Source organism: Mastacembelus armatus, chromosome 7, assembly GCF_900324485.2.
Source record: "Mastacembelus armatus chromosome 7, fMasArm1.2, whole genome shotgun sequence".
In the NCBI taxonomy this organism is placed as follows: Eukaryota; Metazoa; Chordata; class Actinopteri; order Synbranchiformes; family Mastacembelidae; genus Mastacembelus; species Mastacembelus armatus.
In genome coordinates, this window is record NC_046639.1 from 15,252,655 (window position 1) to 15,273,201 (window position 20,547).

At 41.1% G+C, this 20,547-nt stretch overlaps 1 protein-coding gene across 2 annotated transcripts in view; it reads left to right on the plus strand.

Moving 5' to 3' along the window:
* The window catches only part of LOC113145482 (protein-serine O-palmitoleoyltransferase porcupine-like), a 30,794-nt gene extending 10,321 nt beyond the window's left edge, over positions 1 to 20,473 (plus strand). For both annotated transcript variants that reach the window (XM_026332266.1, XM_026332267.1), the window contains exons 7-13: positions 3,007 to 3,132; positions 11,255 to 11,355; positions 12,675 to 12,751; positions 15,978 to 16,041; positions 16,326 to 16,411; positions 18,175 to 18,282; positions 19,770 to 20,473. In XM_026332266.1, coding sequence (XP_026188051.1) covers positions 3,007 to 3,132; positions 11,255 to 11,355; positions 12,675 to 12,751; positions 15,978 to 16,041; positions 16,326 to 16,411; positions 18,175 to 18,282; positions 19,770 to 19,871 — 664 coding nt within the window. In that variant the 3' untranslated portion in view covers positions 19,872 to 20,473. The remainder of the gene's footprint in view (positions 1 to 3,006; positions 3,133 to 11,254; positions 11,356 to 12,674; positions 12,752 to 15,977; positions 16,042 to 16,325; positions 16,412 to 18,174; positions 18,283 to 19,769) is intronic.
* Positions 20,474 to 20,547: the final 74 nt, after the last annotated feature.

Sequence of the window (20,547 nt, forward strand, 5' to 3'; positions counted from 1 at the left end):
CTGCTCAGAATGTGGGCCGGCATAACTCTCTCAAAACACTTCATGATGTTTGGAGTGAGTGCTACTGGCCTGTAGTCATTCAGGCAGGTCGGGGGGCTCTTCTACTGAAGGGGGATGATGGTTGTGGTCTTGAAGCAGGTGGGGACGGTGTTCTGACTGAGGGAGAGGTTGAAGATGGAAGTGAGTACATCAGCCAGCTCTGTAGCACAAGCTCTGAGGGCCTGCCCAGGTATGTTGCCTGGACCTGCTGCCTTGTGGGGGTTGGTCCTTCTCAGGGCTCTGTGTACCTCAGCTGCTGAGGCTGTAGGTGGGAGGGAGGGGAGTTGGGTGGTCCTTTGGTTGATGCTGGAGGTCTTTAAGCGGGTGTAGAAGGTATTGAGGTCATCCAGCAGGCTGTCTGAAGAGCTGATAGTGGTGCTCACGGTGGGCGTGTAGTCTGTGATGTGCTGCAGGCCTGCCGCATCTGCCTGGCATCAACAGTAGAGTGGAAACTGTCTAGCTTCACTCTGTACTGCCTCTTGGCTGCTGTGATGGCTCTTCTCAGTCTGTACTTTGCAGCTTTGTACTCTGTCTTGTTGCCTGATCTAAATGCAAGAGATCAAGCACGTAGCATGTGGCGTTACCTGACTGTTTATCCAGGGCTTCTGGTTGGGGAACTTCTTGACTTGTAAGATGGGTACGATAATATCAACACAAGTACTAATGTACTAATTGACGTACTCAGTATAATCCTGTATGCTGACAGAAGAGTCCTGTCGAGTGGCTGCTGCTTTAAACAAGTCCCAGTCTGTCAGAACAAAACAGTCCTGCAAGATAGCCTCAGTCTCTGGGGTCCAGGGCTTAACCTGGTTGGTGCCTGGGTTGGTGTCTGTTTGAGTCTTTGCCTTTTGTCTGGGTAAAGGAACAATGAGATGTGGTCTCAGTGTCCAAAGTGGGGGCGGGGTCCGGCCCTGTATGCACAGTGTATGTTGCTGTAAACATGGTCCAGTGTATTCTTGTCGCGGTGGGATGTCCACATACTGTTGATATTTGGGGAGTACAGTCTGTAGGTTGCACTGATTAAAGTCGCCAGCGGCAATAAAAACAGCATCAGGGTGAGCCGTCTCCAGCTCGCTGATAACATCATGGCCAAGCGCTACTGTAGACTTGGCCTGCAGGGGGGATGTAACAGTCCCCAAAAACACAGCAGAAATTTCCCTTGGTAGATAATAGGGATGGCATTTCAGCAGTAGAAACTCCACATTAGGCGATATACATCATATGTATGTTAACTTCTGAAAAGGCACAACTATTGATATCCTTTCCAGATAACCACCTCATGAACCAAGTTAAAGATATTGCATATAATTTCAAAATAAATATCAATTTATTTTGTTTATATAGCACAAAATCACAAAACAATCATCTCGAGGCACTTTACAAAAACCCAGCAAATCCATTATGAGCAAGTACTTGGTGACAATGGAGAGGAAAAACTCCCTTTACTGGAAGAAAGCTCCAGCAGAACTGGCTCAGTTTGGACGGCCATCTGCCTCGACAGGCCTAGACAGCGCAATACAGTTGCAGTCTTGCAGAACATGAAGTGGTCAATCCAGCATCAGCACCATTATGAAGAAGGCCTAGCAAAGGATATACTTACTGTGTCAATTTAGGAGGCTCAACCTGCCCCAGGACCTGTTGGTACAATTTTACAGAGGAATCAGTGAGTCTGTTTTCTGCTCATCCATCACTGTGGTGTGGTTCACCAATGAAACATGACACAAACAGACTCAAATGATCAGCTTGGGCTGCAGAAATAACACTGGTCTCTACAAGTTTTGGTAAATTATTAACCTCTGAGATATAATGTACTAATTCTTACATATTTTGATTAGATGAATTAGAGATCAGGTGATAAAGGTGCTTTTTGACTAAAGCTTTCAAGATATTTCACAAGAGAGGGGGGTGTCTGATGAACATGCCTTGTATCTTCTCGACAATAAAGTTACATAGAACATTGAAAATGCACATGCAAGTTTAGAAATTTATCTTCACTTTGATACTAAATATTATTACCTGTAATTTATTGGTCTTTTATTAGCAAATGTCAAGGTTTTGGTGTTAATTTTTGTAAATAACTGGTTCGGTTAATGAATAATTAAAGAGTATACTCAGTTACTTTATAAGCAAACAGATGTCTCCATTGGATTTTTTTTGTGTCAAAAGCCCAAATGTGAGAATAGGTACTCATTAAATGGTGCTGTTTATCTCTAAGCTACCAAAACAATTTCTGCTCCGCAAAGTACATTGGTCTTGGCCAGATAATGCCTTTCTGACATATCAGCAGTAATCTGTGCCCTGGCAGCATTGCAAGGCAAAAAATGCAGTTTAGATACTGAATAAAGATGGAACCTTGTTGTTAAATCTGTTGTTGGATCTTGTATTCTGTAACTGTCTGATATTATTCACATATTTCATATAGCTTTGAAAGCTTTAAAACTGTATAATTTTGAGGTTGTATCTTAATTGTCTGGGAAACTACACAGCAATGGGACCAACCCACCCAAACTTTGGTCAGTTTTTCATGGGGAAAAAAAAGCATTAGAATGTTACATGAAAAAACAATAAATGAATGGAATATTACATTATTGGTATCAATAAAAAGATACATTTATGATTGGCATGGTACCATTTTCACTGCTATAGCACCTTAACTTTTTTAGAAATGTTATGGAATATGATTGCTGTGTTTGATTTTAAAAAGTATTCAGAACCTGTTCTGTGATACTACAAAACTTTGGTTAGGTGCATATGGTGTCTATGGTTAAGCCTTGTGATGGCCACACCATGCTAATAGGGGTGCTTCATAGACTAATTGAGGTAAGTATAAAACTGTTAAATCTCTATCAGAATAGAACTTTATTTCAAATGAGGCAAAGAAGCTGACTTTTGGAGAGGTTCAAGAAAAAGTGATTAAAATTAGGAGAAAATAAGATTTTTTTTATTTGCATGTGGTGTGTTGCACAGGTGGCTCCATGCTTATGAAAATGCAGTGTCCTTCCACTTCAGTAACTACTTTGTGGGTCATCTCAGCGAAGGCACCAGTATGCTGGCTGGAGCAGGCTTCACTGAGGAAAAAGACAACATCAGATGGTAAGTTTAGATGGTGCTTAAGTAGTAGTGATATGAGCTTTTTGAATAGTTTGGGGGAGAGTGGAATGCTCCTGTGATGTGGTTAAAATACATATGCAGTGATAACATGTATGTTGGATGCAAAATGTGTTGGGACACCTCTTGGTAGATTACTTATATTTAGTTTTTTGCTATAAAGAGTTTTTATTCTTATTTTTGTACATTTAACATAGACAAGATATTACAAATCATCAGTCAAGTACTTGGCACTCCAAAATGTGGTCTGGTGTATTCTATTTGCTTTAATTTTCCCCAATAATTGTACCGAATCTGACTATAGACTGTAAATCACAACAAAAATGGCGCCGCGGATGGCTGCCTCGGTATGGAGCTCTCCAGTTGTTTTGTTATTTTTGTTAGTTTGTCCTGCACTTTGTTTCTGTAACTTAAGTTTCACTCGGGCTGAACTGCTAAGCATTCGGCAGCACTCCCAGGATATTTTTCCTCCAATTTTTGCACATTCGGACGTTTTGTGGAGCGTTTTAGTTGGCGGAGCAGCTGCGCTTCTCAGAAAGCGCAAACGCGGGAAGCGCGCTGGTGCGCTGGTGAAACTTCGTCAGCGCGGCCTCAGGACAGCGCTGCCCAGCATACATCTGGCGAATCTCCGCTCGCTACCCAACAAGATGGACGAAATACACCTGCTTATCCGGATAAACAAAGACTTTTCGAACTCTGCTGCTCTGTGTTTCACGGAGACCTGGCTTAATGGAGCCATACCGAACAGCGCGCTCCATCTGCCCGGATTCCAGCTGATCAGAGCGGACCGCAACTCAGACGCAACGGGGAAATCGCACGGTGGCTGGACATGCTTTTACATCAATGAGACGTGGTGTACAGATGTAACAGTGTTGAAGAAGATCTGCTGTCCTGACCTGGAAGCACTTTTCATTAACTGTAAACCCTTCTACTCGCCGTGGGAGTTTTCTTCGTGTGTCCTGGTCAGTGTTTACATTCCCCCGCAAGCGCGCGTGTGCGACGCGCTGCATCAGCTGGCTGAGGAGATCGCAAACACGGAGCAGGAACACCCGGACTCTGTTTTTATCATCCTCGGAGACTTTAATAAAGTACACTTGAGCCACGAACTGGCAGCTTTAGGACTCTCTGACCACTGTCTGGTCCACCTCATACCAACATACAGGCAAAAGCTTAAATCTGCTAAGCCTGTAGTGAGAACTGTAAAGAGATGGACCAGGGAAACAGAGCAGGAGATGCAGGCCTGCTTTGAATGCACTGACTGGAGTGTTTTTGAAGCTGCTGCCACAAACCTGGACGAACTCACGGACTCTGTTACATCTTACATCAGTTTGTGTGAGGACATGTGCATTCCCACCCGGACCTTCTTAACATACAACAACGACTAACCGTGGTTCTCTGGAAAACTCAGACAGCTTCGTCAAGCCAAAGGAGATGCCTACAGAAGTGGTGATCGTGTCTTGTATAATCAGGCCAGGAACACACTGAATAAGGAGATCAGGGCAGCTAAGAGGAGCTACTCCAAAAAGCTGGAAAACCAGTTTACAGCTAACGACTCTGCTTCAGTGTGGAGAGGCCTGAGGACAATAACTCATCAACAATACCTCCAACCATCAACCCCCTCTCCCCCGCTCCGATACTTCAGACCAATGTGGACGATGTGTGTCGGCTCTTCAGGAAGCAGAAGAGAAGGAAAGCACCAGGACCAGAGGGGGTTTCACCATCATGCCTCAGAACCTGTGCTGACCAGCTGGCTCCCATCTTCTCTCTGATCTTCAACAGATCACTGGAACTGTGTGAAGTCCCTGCATGCTTCAAACGCTCCACCATCATTCCCATCCCCAAGAAGCCAAAAATCACGGGACTCAACGACTACAGACCAGTGGCTCTGACATCCGTGGTCATGAAGTCCTTTGAAAGACTGGTGTTGGCCCACCTGAAGAACGTCACTGGACTCTTCCTGGACCCCCTGCAGTTTGCCTACTGGTCCAATCGGTCTGTGGATGATGCAGTCAATATGGGGCTGCATTACATCCTGCAACATCTAGACAAACCAGGGACTTATGTAAGGATTCTGTTTGTGGACTTCAGCTCGGCATTCAACACCATCATCCCATCACTCCTCCAGAATAAACTCTCCCAGCTCTCCGTTCCTGACTCTACCTGTCAGTGGATTACAAGCTTCCTGACGGATAGGCAACAGCTAGTGAGGATGGGGAAATTTACTTCTGGCTCCCGCATCACCAGCACCGGTACCCCCCAGGGGTGTGTTCTCTCCCCACTGCTCTTCTCCCTCTACACAAACGACTGCACCTCCCGTGACTCCTCTGTGAAACTCCTGAAGTTTGCAGATGATACCACTGTCATTGGTCTCATCCAGGACGGTGAAGAGTCTGCATACAGACAGGAGGTGGAGCAGCTGGCTCGCTGGTGCAGTCACAACAACTTGGAGCTAAACACGCTCAAAACAGTGGAGATGGTTGTGAACTTCAGGAGAAATGCCCCCACCCACCCCCCTCTCACCATTATGAACAGCACTGTGGCACTAGTGGAGTCATTCAGGTTCCTGGGCACCACCATCTCTCAGGACCTGAAGTGGAACTTCCACATCGACTCCATCACGAAGAAGGCCCAGCAGAGGTTGTACTTCCTGCGCCATCTGAAGAAGTTCAACCTTCCACAGACGCTGCTGACCCAGTTCTACTCAGCGGTCATCGAGTCTGTCCTGTGCTCCTCCATCACTGTCTGGTTTAGTTCTGCCTCTAAATCAGACATCCAAAGACTTCAGAGGACAGTTCGGACCGCCGAGAAGATCATCGGTGTTCCCCTACCCACCCTCCAAGTCCTGTTCACCTCCAGAGTGAGAAAAAGAGCTCAGAAAATCACTCTGGATGCCACCCACCCGAGTCACCACCTCTTCCAGCTCTTACCGTCTGGCCGGCGCTTCAGAGCTCCAAACATCAAGACAGCCCGGCACAAAGGAGCTTCTTCCCTCAGGCCATCCAACTCTTAAACTCGTAGCTCTCCACCATTCCTTTCCACCACCTGCACTATGACACTTGCACATTTTTGCTCTTTGCACACCAATTAGTTCCCCATGCCCCCCCCCCGTACCTAAACAAATTCCTTGTGTGTGTGTGTGCACACTCACTTGGCAATAAAGCTCATTCTGATTCTGATTCTGATCAAGTTGATTTGACATTGCTTAGAAAACCACACATCTATATATAAGGTCACACGATACACACACTTTCCTATATCCTGTTTTGTTGATTTTGAAGTAAATACACCCAGTTACTTTTTACAAATTCCGAGGTATGTTTAGGTTGTCTTAAAAAGAGCTCACAAGATATTTTTCAGTAATGTTCAAGTCAGCGGATTGTGAGGGCAGTTTCAAAAGCTTCAGCTTGTGTTTCTTGAGGTAGTTTATAGAAGAGTTTTGGGATCTGCTTTAGATTTGCCTTTTTACTGGTAAGTCTTGACTGACTGCATGACATTTGTATCAGAATTTGCTGGTGTTTAGTGAAATCTATTATCTCTGCTTATGCAAAGTATTAGTGCATTAGATTCAAGATTCCTTTATTGGCATTTCACACCTAGTATCTATAAAATACACAAGCTGAAACTGAATGTTGTTTCTCACCAGCTTCCAAAAATAAATAGGTAACAATTTAATTTAGAAGAGAAGTTAATAAGGAATTAAAAGACAGTAAAAAAAAAAAAACACAACACACAGTAGTTTAGTGACAAGTGACATCAGTCGTAATCATTCAAGGTCATTGAGCAGCAGTGCCCTCATGGGGGCACTGCTCACATTCGCAACAATGTGGGTGTTTATGTATATTGATGGAGAGGAGGCAGTGTCCGTATGTGTTTAGTGAAATCTATTCTTGAGTGTATAGATGGGGAGAGGGCACAATCTGTTTGTTGAGCTTGAGCAAAGAAGCTGTTAAGCATCCTGCTAGATCTGCAGTTAGTGCTCCTGTACCTCTTGCAAGATGGCAGGAAGGAAAATAGGCCATGAGATTGGTGGTGAGGGCCCTTGATGATTGAGATTGCTCTGCATATGCAGTGCTACTCATAGATCTCCAGAAACATGAGAGGGGCACCAACAACTTTGCTGGCAGTCTTAACAATCCTGTTGAGCTGTCGTTTGTCCTGTGCCCTGCAGCTGTCAAACTAAGACGTGAAGCTGTGTGTGAGGATGTTTTTGATGGTTCCTGCCTTACTGAGTTTCCAGAGGAGGTGGAGAGGCTTTTGTGCTTTTTTGATGACTGCTGCTGAGTTGATGGCGGACAGGTCATCAGCTTAACACTGCTGACCCTCTCCATAGCTGCAATATTTACAGTGAGATATGTGTGGTGATCTTTTCCAGACTTCCTGAAATCAATAACTATTTCTTTTGTCCACATAAATGGCGAGGTTATCGCATCTGCACCACACTGTGAGCTGCTCCACCTTCATTTTGTATGCGGACTCATCATCGTTAGTAATGAGACCAACCAGTGTTCTGTCATCCTCAAACTTAACAATGTGGCTGGTGCTGGATCTAGCTGTACAGTCATGTGTGAGCAGGCTAATCAACACCGGGCTCAGGACACACCCCTGGGGTGAGCCTGTGCTCACTGAGATAGCTCCTGATGTGTGACTGCCCACCTTGATTGTCTGCTGCCACTTTGTGAGAAAGTTGAGCATTCAGTTGCATGTTGCAGTCTCCACACCTAGCAGCCTCAGCTTTTCCACCAGCTGATGTGGAATGATTGTATTAAAAGCTGAGCTGAAGTTGATGAAAAGGGCTCTGGCATTGGTGTTCTTCCCTCCAGGTGTGATAGCGTGAGGTGGAGTATAGTGGAGATGGTATCGTTTGTGGATCGGTTGCCCTATATGCAAATTAAAGGGGCTCCAAGTTAGTTGGGAGACTATTCTTAATGTGTTTCAGAACCAGCTTCTCCAAACTTTTGGTCACAATTGGTGTAAGGGCCACAAGGCAAAAGTCATTTGAGCATGATGGGTTTGACTTCTTTGGGACCAGAATAATGGTGGTGCCTTTAAGGCAAGTGGGCCCGACTGTCTGCTTGAGTGATATATTGAAGATGTCTGCAAAAACACTCTTCAATTGCTCTGCACAGTCCTTTAAAATGTTGTCTTGTCCTGCTGCTTTGTATGTATTGATGCCAGCGAAGGCCTTTCTCACTTCAGTTGTTGACAGCTGAAGTACCTTGTCACTGAATGATAGTGGGAACATCTGTGCCTGGGTAGTATTGTTGACCTTAAATTGTGCATATAAGTTGTTCAGTTCCTTGGGGCTTGTAGTCAGATGTTCTGAAATCCCTGCCAGAGATGGCATGGATCTTTATCACACATCAAGTGGCTTTTTAGTTTTTGTGCATACAGCCTCTTTGCCTCTCTACCCCCTGTGATTGAATTTTTTCTTGCCATGCTTTATACTGCAGGATACTCAAATTTAAATGCATTGTTTTGGACTCTTAGCAGAGAACGGACTTCCCCCGTTAGCCATGGCTTGTGACTGGCTCGTCTCTTGATGATTTGACCACTGTCACATGATCTGTACATTTATTAATGTAGTCAGTGACAGACACTGTATATTCCTGGAACTCAGTAACATTGTCATATGTTTCTGCCTCTCTAAAAATGTCCCAGTGATTTCAAAAGAGTCTTGCAGTGCTAAACTTGCTTCTTGTGGCCATTTTCTCACTTAACCCTCTGGGGTCTGAGGGGGTTTTTGGGGCCTGGACAAATTTTGACATGTCCTGACATTTGTGCTTTTTTCAGTGTCTTTTAAACATATTAATGTCTAAAGTCTAATAACACTGTAATCAGCACAAAATTGGCTACAATAATATGTGAGCAGCAAGTTTATACATTATTGTGTTTTTGAGAAAAAAGTGTTTATGCATGGTGAGTGAAAAACTACAATTTTTTACTCACTGAAATAAGACCATAAAACACAAACAGAACATTGGTTCACAAGACCTTGGAGACCTGCATGTTGTAGGCTAAAGTGTTTACTTCAGAGTGCTGTGAATGTCATCTTGTTCACACATTCACAGTAAACAATACACTGATTAAAATTTTCTAAGACACTTTTTGTCCAGAAAGGCCATATGCAAGAGGGTGTGTCTGAGGATGAATAGTCATGTGATTTACCTGAGAACACAAAAGACGCACTGAACGACCAGACAAAGACGCGCATAATGAGCCTTTCAGTCAATGTAGATGGGACGGATTAGTGCTGTACAATACAACACAATGAGGAGCAAACGATCCTCATTTGAGTTAAAATCAGTGTTTTTACTCTGAGGACAAGCTAAACTATTTGTCTCTGTGTGGAATACAAGGAGCGCCGCTTCACGTGCGTAACGCGCCATCATCCAAACGCGCAGAAAAAGTGAGTAAATTCTATGATGAAGTTTGATATTTTGTGTCATTTCTCGGGGGTGTGTACATATTTACCTGGTTCACCTGAGATTATTTACATGTGAACAGTGGACAGTGTACAAGGCGGGACCGCATTACCTGTAATGAGGTGAGACAGGAAAAAAGACTTCTCCTTACGTTCATACGGATTAAATAAAAAGTGATGATTTGTTTTTGACTTGAATTGTTTCACTCAAAAGAAAACATTTCAAGCTTTCTAGCCATATAATTCTTATTTTTATGAGGCAAGTATTCGCTGAGATTCTGGTTGTTTTATTTATGCGTCTGTGAAGAGAAATGGCAGAGACAGAAAAGTCCGAGAGCGCACCCTGTCGGCTTTCTTTATTTAAAAAAAGCACACCGTTTTGTTGTTATTATGATGGTATACCACTAAAACTAGACCCTTTACAGATTTGAATGATATACTTATTTTATCTGTACAATCAGAATTGACGGAGTAATTTGTTTGTTTCGGCCTTATCAGAAAAAGATGCGTCAAAACGCACCGGTGCGTGCGTCGACCCCAGAGGGTTAAGTTGTGGTCTGATCCACCAAGTGGGGGTAGGGCTGAAGAGTTGTATGCCTCCTTCACATTGGCATAAAGGAGATCAAGAATCTTATTTTCTCGTGTTGCACAGTCCACATACTGTTTGAAGTTGGTCAGAGTTCCCGAAATACTGACATGGTTAAAATCCCCATTAATTAGTATAAGCGCACTGGGGTGTTTTGTTTGGAGACCAACGACAAAAGTGTGGATGATGTCACATGCACTCTGTGTTGCAGCTGATGGAGGAATGTAAACAGCTCAGTGTCTGTGTAGATGCAGTCCTTCACTGTTACATGTCCAGGGTTGCACCATTTGGAGTTAACAAAAACAGTGAGACCACCTCCTCTTTTCTTGCCGCTCTGTTTGCCTCTGTCCGCTCGCACTAGCGAGAACCCAGGCAGTTCAAGCGAGCTGTCCGGTATATTTTTATTCAGCCAGGTCTCGGTGAAGCAAAGCAAGCTACACTCTCTGTACTCTCGCTGGCTGCTAGCTAAAGCTGTAAGTTCATCCACTTTGTTGCAGAGTGACCTCACTTTCCCCATAATAATTTTTGGGAGAAATGGTTTAAATCTCCTACGTTTTTCTCGATGCTTCACTCATGCTCTGCATCCCCTCCTTTTATACCAAGAAGCAGACTTGTTCCCTTGAGAGCTAACAGTTGCTCCTTTGTGTAGATGCCGTTGCCACAGAAACGTATATTTTCTGATGCAGTTTCCATAATCTCCATATGTCTTTCCACAGGAATTCGAAAAACCCAACTCATCCACTGATCTTGATCTTGATTTGACTTGGATTAACAGATTAACAGATGATAATTCAGTAAAAAACTTGCAAAAAACAAATAGAGGAGCTGCTGTAACAGGCTGCCACCTAACAGGCGCCATTCTAGAATTTGTAAGAACTGGATGTGAGTTTGACTCTTAAAGTCTTACATGTTAACATAAAAATACTTGAAAACAGGGAAGCAGTGGAAAGGCACAAAGGTATGTACAATGAAGCTGGTTAATTTGGTAGTTTTCAGTTATCAAAATAATGGTGGGAAGAGCTGAATGAATATAAAAACGTGAGAGAAAGTATAGTATCCCCTAATACTACACAACTGGTGTTGTGTGTTTTGTTGTGCAGGGATGTAAGTGTAGTGAAGCCTCTTCAGGTGGAAGTGCCTCGTTCCATGGTGATGGTGGTGACATCGTGGAACATTCCCATGTCTCGATGGCTGAAAACCTGTAAGTCCCCGCCTTCACTTTGATACCCCCAGAATTATTACACACTACTGCTTGCGACATGTAGCCAACATGATTTTTACCCTGCTAGATGCTGACCTTAAGAATGGTGAAGCTGATGAGTCATTGGTCCACCTAACACTCTCTGTTATGGAGCAGGATGGCTTTAAAGCTACTGGCTGCTGTCTCTACATGACGATTCTTAATCTTTTATTTATGTGTCTATGAAGAGAGGTGACAGACAGAGAAGACATAAAGAGCACCGTCTGCTTTCTTTACTTTACAAAAGCACAGCGTTTTGTTATGAGTGTATACAAATAAAAATAGACCCTTTACAGATTTGAATGATATATTGCTCTTATCTGTACACTCAAAACTGACCGAGTAATTTAAGTTAGTTTCGGCATTATCAGGAGAAGATGCCACAAAACGTGCCGGTGCGTTTGTTGACCCCTGAGGGGTTAACTCCCTGGGAACAGATGAAAGGGCAGCCTGGTAGCCTGGTATTATTTTCACTAGTTCATTGCAAAGTTTATTTTTCTCTGATTATGGTAATATGTTTGACTTACAGTATTTGATTTTGTGTACGCACAAATGACCCATGGCCGATGGGCGCCTTGTGTTGACCAGGTAATATCATTTTTCTCAGTCGGCTTTAGAGCCAAGCGTCTTCAGTCAGATCGATCTCCAATCTCCATATTTTAGTGTCATTTCACCAATGCTGGCTAAAGATGTCCTCGCTAACCAGGTAATCCAATGCAACGCCTTCCAGGGCAAACACACACATCCCCCAATAGTTAGGAAGTATACCCATATACAAAATGAACTGTCACTCACACAGTGACACCCATGGTTCAACCAGTGAATGACAAAATGCTATTTGGCTCCTACTCCCTCCATCGCACCTAAAAATGGGGGTTTGGTTGTAGGGGGTGCTCAGATTGCATTCTGCATTCCCAGTGCTTCATATTTTATACACTGCACCTTTCAACATGATGATCAAATAGATGGATATGAGAGGCTAGAATGTACTATCAGATTGAATCAATATGACTTTTACAGCCCCATGTACATTATATGAATATAACTTTCAAACTTTTCAGTGTCAGAAATTGAATAGTGAATCATATCTCCTATTGTTAAATGTGGCCAATCCTGGCCCTTATGATTCCAAATGGCAATTTTACATCTGGCGCTACATCATTTTTTCTACATGGATTCACAAGTTAATAACTTGTATTTACAGGTTTTGAGAGTTACATTAATAACTGTATTTACATATCTTTATATTGTGTCTTTATTGTTTTCTGTCCATGTCCCAGATATCTTTAAAAACGCCATCAAACTGGGGACCTTTCCAGCCATCCTGGTGACATACACAGCCAGTGCCCTACTGCATGTCAGTAAGACGATGCACACTTTGTTATATGGTAGCATCATTAAATCTCAACTGCTCTCCGTTGTTCTTGCTCACCTCATATCACTCTACCTGTTCACTTCACTGCAGAGGAGTCATTTATCCAGAAGCTGAATCATTCACCTATTCACTAAAATACTATTCACTGCCTGGGTTTGAGAGGTGAAACAAAAACATTGTAGGTTTCACATCATAGGAGTAATCTATCTAAATTCCATCTGCATGGTTGCATCACTGTGTGTATACCAACACACTTAAATTGAAAAAGGGAATGACTGCTTTCTTTAATTCCTTACCATTCCTGTAAAATTAGACAAAATTGCCCTTCCAAAGTAAATTGGTTGTTTTGGTTTCTTTTGAAAGGGGTAAAATAAACTTACTAACAGAATCACTGACTGCTAATGGCATTTACTAATAGAGGTTTGAACACACCAAAGAAAAGTGTTTGTTTTGCCTGAATATTTGGAAAACAGATACCTCCAGATGACTGTAGCTGGTATTTATTAGTTGGAAAAGACAACAGGTCCATTCTTAAATGGCTAGATATTTTCTACATAGATTTCAATTCAATTCAATTCAAAACGTCACTTTTTCACAGCGGCATGTTTACAATGCCATGGCATTGTAGCAGGCATGCAGTGGTTTTAACTCATCAAGCTAAAAAAAATTCAACATGCAGTTCTCGTTTCTGCCACCAGTTGTCGCAAAGCCCATTAGCCTTTTTTGTGGCTGCACATACATACAAGTACTGGAGTAGAGAAAGATTTTATAATCTGTTACACCGGGTTTCAGGTATTTAGTCAGAGCTCTATTAAACATGTGGCACAACATTATAAGTTACTAAAATAGTAAACCCCATTTATAGTTTTATAGAATTAAAGCATCTTTGTGAACACTTATTGACTGAGTTACTCCACCCCTAAGGCAGTCAGAAAAATTCCCACAATTTCTTTTAAACTCAATCTTGTCTTATGATTTTAGACTGGAATGTTTTGTTTGTTTGTTTGTTTTTTAGCTGATTTGTCCTTAGGGCTCATCTGTGTTGCAGATCCTCTTTGTTGAGCTGGAACTCTAGGGCTGTACTCTAGCATTTCCTTTAGTTAAGTGTTAGTGTTAAATTGATTATTATTCTCACAAGGAGCTTGCAGAGAATAGAGTTAAAGGAGAACTCGTAGCACAGCCAGGATCTGTAAATAATATATTTGAGAAGAGACCATAAACTTTTTCATTACTTGCTTTGTTGATTCCAGAAAGTCATTACTATCTTGTCATGAGTCATGATACATAAGTGTTTGAGAGCAAGTAGATCAGCTTTAGGTGAGTTTTTGTACAGTGAGGACACATAACCTACAGTGTGACTAGTCTAAAAACTGAGAACTAGATCTTTTTTGGACATTTACAGTGGTGTGAAAAAGTGTTGGCCCCCTTCCTGATTTCTTATTTTTTTGCATATTTGTCACACTTTGTTTCAGATCATCAAAGAAATTTAAATATTAGTCAAAGATAACACAAGTAAACACAACATGCACTTTTTAAATGAAGGTTTTTATTAAGGGAAAACAAAATCCAAAACTACATGGCTCTGTGTGAAAAAGTGTTTTCCCCCTAAAACCTAATAACTGGTTGGGCCACCCTTAGCAGCAAAAACTGCAATCAAGTGTTTGCGATAACTTGCAATGAGTCTGTTACAGCGCTGTGGAGGAATTTTGGCCCACTCATCTTTGCAGAATTGTTGTAATTCAGCCACATTGGAGGGTTTTCGAGCATGAACCGCCTTTTTTATGTCATGACACAGCATCTCAATCGGATTCAGGTCAGGACTTTGACTAGGCCACTCCAAAGGATCATTGTCCTTCTGCAGAACCCAAGTTCGCTTCAGCTTGAGGTCACGAACAGATGGCCGGACATTCTCCTTCAGGATTTTTTGGTAGAGAGCAGAATTCATGGTTCCATTTATCACAGCAAGTCTTCCAGGTCCTGAAGCAGCAAAACAGCCCCAGACCATCACACTACCACCACTACATTTTACTGTTGGTATGATGTTCTTTTTCTGAAATGCGGTGTTACTTTTATGCCAGACGTAATGGGACACACACCTTCCAAAAAGTTCAACTTTTGTCTCGTCAGTCCACAGAGTATTTTCCCAAAAGTCTTGGGGATCATCAAGATGTTTTCTGGCAAAACTGAGACAAGCCTTTATGTTCTTTTTGCTCAGCGGCGGTTTTCATCTTGGAACTCTACCATCAAGACCATTTTTGCCCAGTCTCTTCCTTATGGTGGAGTCATGAACAGTGACCTTAACTGAGGTAAGTGAGGCCTGCAGTTCTTTGGATGTTGTTGTGGGGTCTTTTGTGACCTCATGGATGAGTCGTCGCTGTGCTCTTGGGGTAATTTTTGTCGGCCGGCCACTCATGGGAAGGTTCTCCACTGTTCCATGTTTTCGCCATTTGTAGATAATGGCTCTCACTGTGGTTCGCTGCAGTCCCAAAGCTTTAGAAATGGCTTTATAACCTTTTCCAGACTGATAGATCTCAATTACTTTCTTTCTCATTTGTTTTTGAATTTCTTTGGATCTCGGCATGATGTCTAGCTTTTGAGGATCTTTTGGTCTACTTCACTTTGTCAGGCAGGCCCTTAAGTGATTTCTTGATTTGTGAATAGGTGTGGCAGTTATCAGGCCTTGGTGTGGCTAGAGGAATTGAACTACACACAGGGTTATGTTATGTTTTAACAGGGGGGGCAAACACTTTTCCACACAGGGCCATGGAGTTTTGGATTTTGTTTTCCCTTAATAATAAAACCTTCATTTCAAAACTGCATAACGTGTTTACTTGTGTTATCTTTGACTAATATTTAAACTTGTTTGATGATCTGAAACAAAGTGTGACAAACATGCAAAAAAAATAAGAAATCAGGAAGGGGGCCAACACTTTTTCACACCACTGTATGTGCTTAAACTTGGAAATATGATAAATTGCAAGCTGCATTTGCTTATTTCATTTGTGACAAGTGGCCATAACTTTTCACTAAGAAAGCTGTGAATTCACATACCAATTGTATTCCTATTTTATATTGAAGGCGCTGGTGCTGTAATGAGACTTATTACTGAAAATCGAATTTTGTTTGAGATGTGTTCCCAGTATACTTATGTGAGATCCTCTGTGTCTGAAATGCTTGAAATGCTAAATGTGCTGTTTGTTTTCTGCAGGGTCTGAGTTTTCACCTAGGAGCTGTTCTGCTCTCTCTGGGTTTCATCACATATGTTGAACACGGTATGAATAGCATTTCATATCCTATGTAAGAGTATTTAAAGCTATTGAAGGTGGAATAGAGGTATCTCTGAACAGACTACTGTAAACAATGCAAAAATAACATGTTTACTTCATTCAAGAGGACTAACCTGAGACTGCTTTAAAGCTAGCGATTTTATGCTCCTTGCATTAGTGGTGTGGATACATCGACAAATAGTGTGTTGTTATTAATAAAGGCTAGACAGTTTTTTTTTTTTCTTCTCTGAATGGTCAAGATTGTTGATTTTTGTTTTTTTTGTCCTCAGTTCTGAGAAAGAGGCTTGCATCTATCTTCAGTGCCTGTGTCCTTTCCAGGCCCTGCAGCTCTGGTTGCAGCCATCAGCACAAGAAGGTAAAAGTTCAGTTATACTCAGCTTTGTGAAGCAGCAAACACTGGAAAGCAATGTTAAACAATTACTTTTCATAAGGGGATATTGACTGGTTGCAAGTACTTTTTTAGTACCTTCTCAGCCGAGGTTCCAAGCAAGCTGAGCTGATACCAAAATGTGACGTCAACAGACTGTGGGCCACCTATTGGACAGGGAGTGATGTCCCTGGAAGAGTTATGAGTACTACATCCAACCGTGTCCAACACGAGAATGAAATCGGTTGTTTTTCATTTTTATAATCTATAGTGAGGAAAATGGCTAACGCTACTCACAAAACAACACTGTGAGCCTACGATGAGGTGCGTATGCATGTGTTTGTGTGCCGGCAGTTTCATGCCTCTGTGCTATAACGGCCCTGCCCACAATGAGGTAGTACTCAACTGTAATGGAAAATTATCCGAGTAGAGCTGAGTAGTACTAAAACAGAGTAATGGAAACGCGGCAATAGTGAAACTAACGTGTGTTGTTAAGTAGCTCACTAACTGCCTGCTGAAGTGTTGCCTGAATGGCATTGGTGAATCAGTTGACTTATGCTTGGACACCTTAGTTATCGGACAGTGCTCCAGTTAATTTACATAATAACCTGCATTTATGTCACAATGAAGATGGACTGCTCCATTGATCTAAATTCAATATAACTATAACAGAAACATGGCCATACCCACCATTGAGGACACCGAGGTCTTGACCTTGGTATTTTTTCCAAGGCACATATAACAGAAGTCATGAAATAATTGCCTAAAATAACTTTATTTGGGTGCCGTAAATACATTGTACTGCGTCAAGATAACCGACTTTAACTGACCACTGGAACATCTCTTTACATGAAGAGATAATCTTCATGAGACCATGTGATATTTCAGTTTTTCTTTTTTAATAAATTTGCAAAAATTTCTACATTTCTGTTTTTTTCTGTCAAGATGGGGTGCTGAGTGTACATTAATGAGAAATAAAATGAACTTTTTTGATTTTGGCAAATGGCTGCAATGACACAAAGAGTGAAAAATTTAAAGGGGTCTGAATACTTTCCGTACCCACTGTATATTACAATATATATCCATCCATCGATCCATCCATTTTCTTCCCCTTATCCAGGGCTGGGTCCCAAATATAAATATATTGTAAATATTTATTACAACAGAACAAACAGTCAACAGTCAAAACAATCAAAATATTGCACAATATAAAATCAAACACATTTTTTCTTAACCTATATTTGCTGTCTTCATTTAGAGCACTTAGAGACTTAGAATAAGTGTGTCGAATATAATGACCTCCTCTGGTTTTTCATAATATGCTGTATGCTGTATTATATAATGATAATAATAATATATACAATATGTAGTATATTTTTGAGTCTCCACGAATTTCCCCAGAAACCAACATTTAAGGGGTTCAAAAGTGTCTTGAGCAGGCATGCTCCCCCAGACCCCTCAAGCTTTGTTGACCTTGGTATTTCTTAATCCCTACGAACGGCCCTGAACAGAAACAGAACACACAGGAGTGTTTTGCTACCCTCTCTGCATGAACGTTTCAGGGCTGTTTCACTTCTCACAGAAGTGATTTATGGAAACTTGACACAAGTGTACCTTGTTGTGCTGCAAAGTGAGAAGTCAAACCACTGGAGATCTGCAAAAACAAGATTTTGGGAGTGTGTTATTCCCAAAAGGGATGCTGTTATAGTGTTCTTGATGTTTCTCTGTTTGTTCTTCTTGCTTTGCTTTAGGAGTTTTGGGTGATGTTGGTGAACCTGGTTTTCACTTTCCTGGCCATCTTCCACCTCACCTACCTAGGCTCTATGTTTGATCCTAAAGATGATGATGATGTTGAAGAGGTAAGAACACACTGAAGATGGAACCCAGGAGCAATAGAATCCTTGTGAATGTCATTAAGATAGTGCTGGACATGGGGGTGCCATTTATTTTTAGTTTAATTTTTTTGTAATGGGAAATGGTGTTGTATAAGTGTTTAGTTTATTTCACAGGTCATTTACAGGTGCAATGTGTAAAATATGAAAGAGCCATCTAGTGGTGATAATGCAACCTACTGAGCACCCCTTACAACCCACCCTGATTCGTACGTGCAATGGAGGGTGTGGTGCCTGTCATTTTTAAAACAAATGTGATTCCTTGTCTACAGCCAGTGTGTGATTTATCTGTTCTAGGCAAAACATGAAATTCGGTAAAGATGAAAAACTGAAATTTTATTTACATAAGTATTTAGACCTTTAATCCAATACTTTCTATAAGCCCCTTTGTAGCCATCAGAGCTTTATCTCGTTAAAGTTTCTATAGGATTTCAATACCTGGATTTGTACTATTTATCCTATTATTTATAGCAGCTTCTAAAATTTGCAAAATTTTCTAAAAACACATTGGTTATTTTAGTGTAGAGTGATGGGCAACATGGAAATTGTATCAATTAATTTAAAACGGTCTATAACCCAATGTGTGGGAAAAGGGAAGGGCTCTGAATACTTTGTAAAGTTTCAGAACTGCGAAGACTAACAATCGCTGAATAAATAGACAAAAACAAGCAGAAGTGCTTGTATGTTTGAAATGCGTGCCTGGGTATTGCTATCATTTCTATAAATTCTCCGCTTTGGGTTAATTGAGATAATCAAAGAATTAGCAGAAGTGGTAATAATGAGAGAGACAATATTTGCTGTGAAACTGTGAACAAGTTATTCAATTCAAAAATATTTTTCCAGTTACAATAGTATGAACCACATGGTTAATGGGACTTGGAACAGGATTACCAGATTTTATTTGCAAATAGAGCTACATTATCAAAACATATTCTGTACTACCCACTAGAGGTCTTAAGAATGACATCATCATTTTATGTTCCAACACCAGCAGGTGATATACATTGTAGATGGCTTTATGTCTCAGAACAGAGAAGGTGCTGACCTATAGGCAGTTCACCACACAAATTTAAATGTAGCAAAAAAACATAGATAAAGACCACTTGGGGTGAAATATCTGTTGAAGCTAAATAAAATAATTAGTTTTCACTCATTATTACAATAACCCTGAACCTCCATTTGGGGATTAATAAAATTTCTTATTTTATGTTCATAATAAAAGGCCTCTTATGTATTTTTTGAGTCCAAAGATTTGCATTTGCAAAAAGTATTGCTACAAGAATCTCCAATATAATCCTTATTGAAAGAAAAGCCCTGATCTCTTTGCAGTTAAGTATTGGATATTGATATGTGTTTCAAACTTGAAGTCACACTACATGAATGCACCACAAATCACAATGATCAGGCTTGCACAGACCAAAACCTGATGTTCATGTGTGTGCTTGTGTTTGCAGGGTTATGCAGCCATTCACACAATCCAGAGATGGTCTGAGCTGAACTGGGCAAGCCACTGGGTTGTGTTGGCCTGCTGGGTCTTCTACCGTTTAATTCAATGAGATTGTAGATAATGGAAAGGAGGAAGACACCAATTACTTCATACAATGGGTTTGTGTCAGTGAATATCTGGATGTTAGGAAAATTTGCTCAAGTGGAAAGGACTGTTGGACCAGTCTGAGGACTGACTCTGGATTCAGATACATTGGGTGTAAATATAGTGTTCACAAACAAATTCCTTTGGGCTGGTTTGTAATTGTGACTAGCCTGCTAAGGCAAGTCCACATGCAGTACAAGTATTTGGACAATTTTACAGTGTTTTTACAGGCTACAGGCTCTTTATTTCAACATTATAACATTATGTATACTACATTAAACCCTCAGCTTTGAGTAGGTGTAGATCAATATAGAAAGAAATGTGCCTTTAGTGCCCAAATTACAAGTATTCAAAAGTAAAATATACAACAAAGCTTATCAGATTGTACAACCCTGTGCAGTAATAATGTAATGTTACATGAGGCAAAATGGAATTTTGTACAATTAGTAATTGTAATATTTTTGAATTGAAGCATAATAAATTTCAGTTTACATGTAATAAATAAAAATAAGCCTGTTTGTAAAACTATCTGTGCTGAATTGCTCAATTCAATTTATTTATATAGCCCTGAACCCAATAAAATATCACTTCAAACCACTTTTTGCAGCGAGTTCAAAAATTTTGTAATTTAATAACCACTG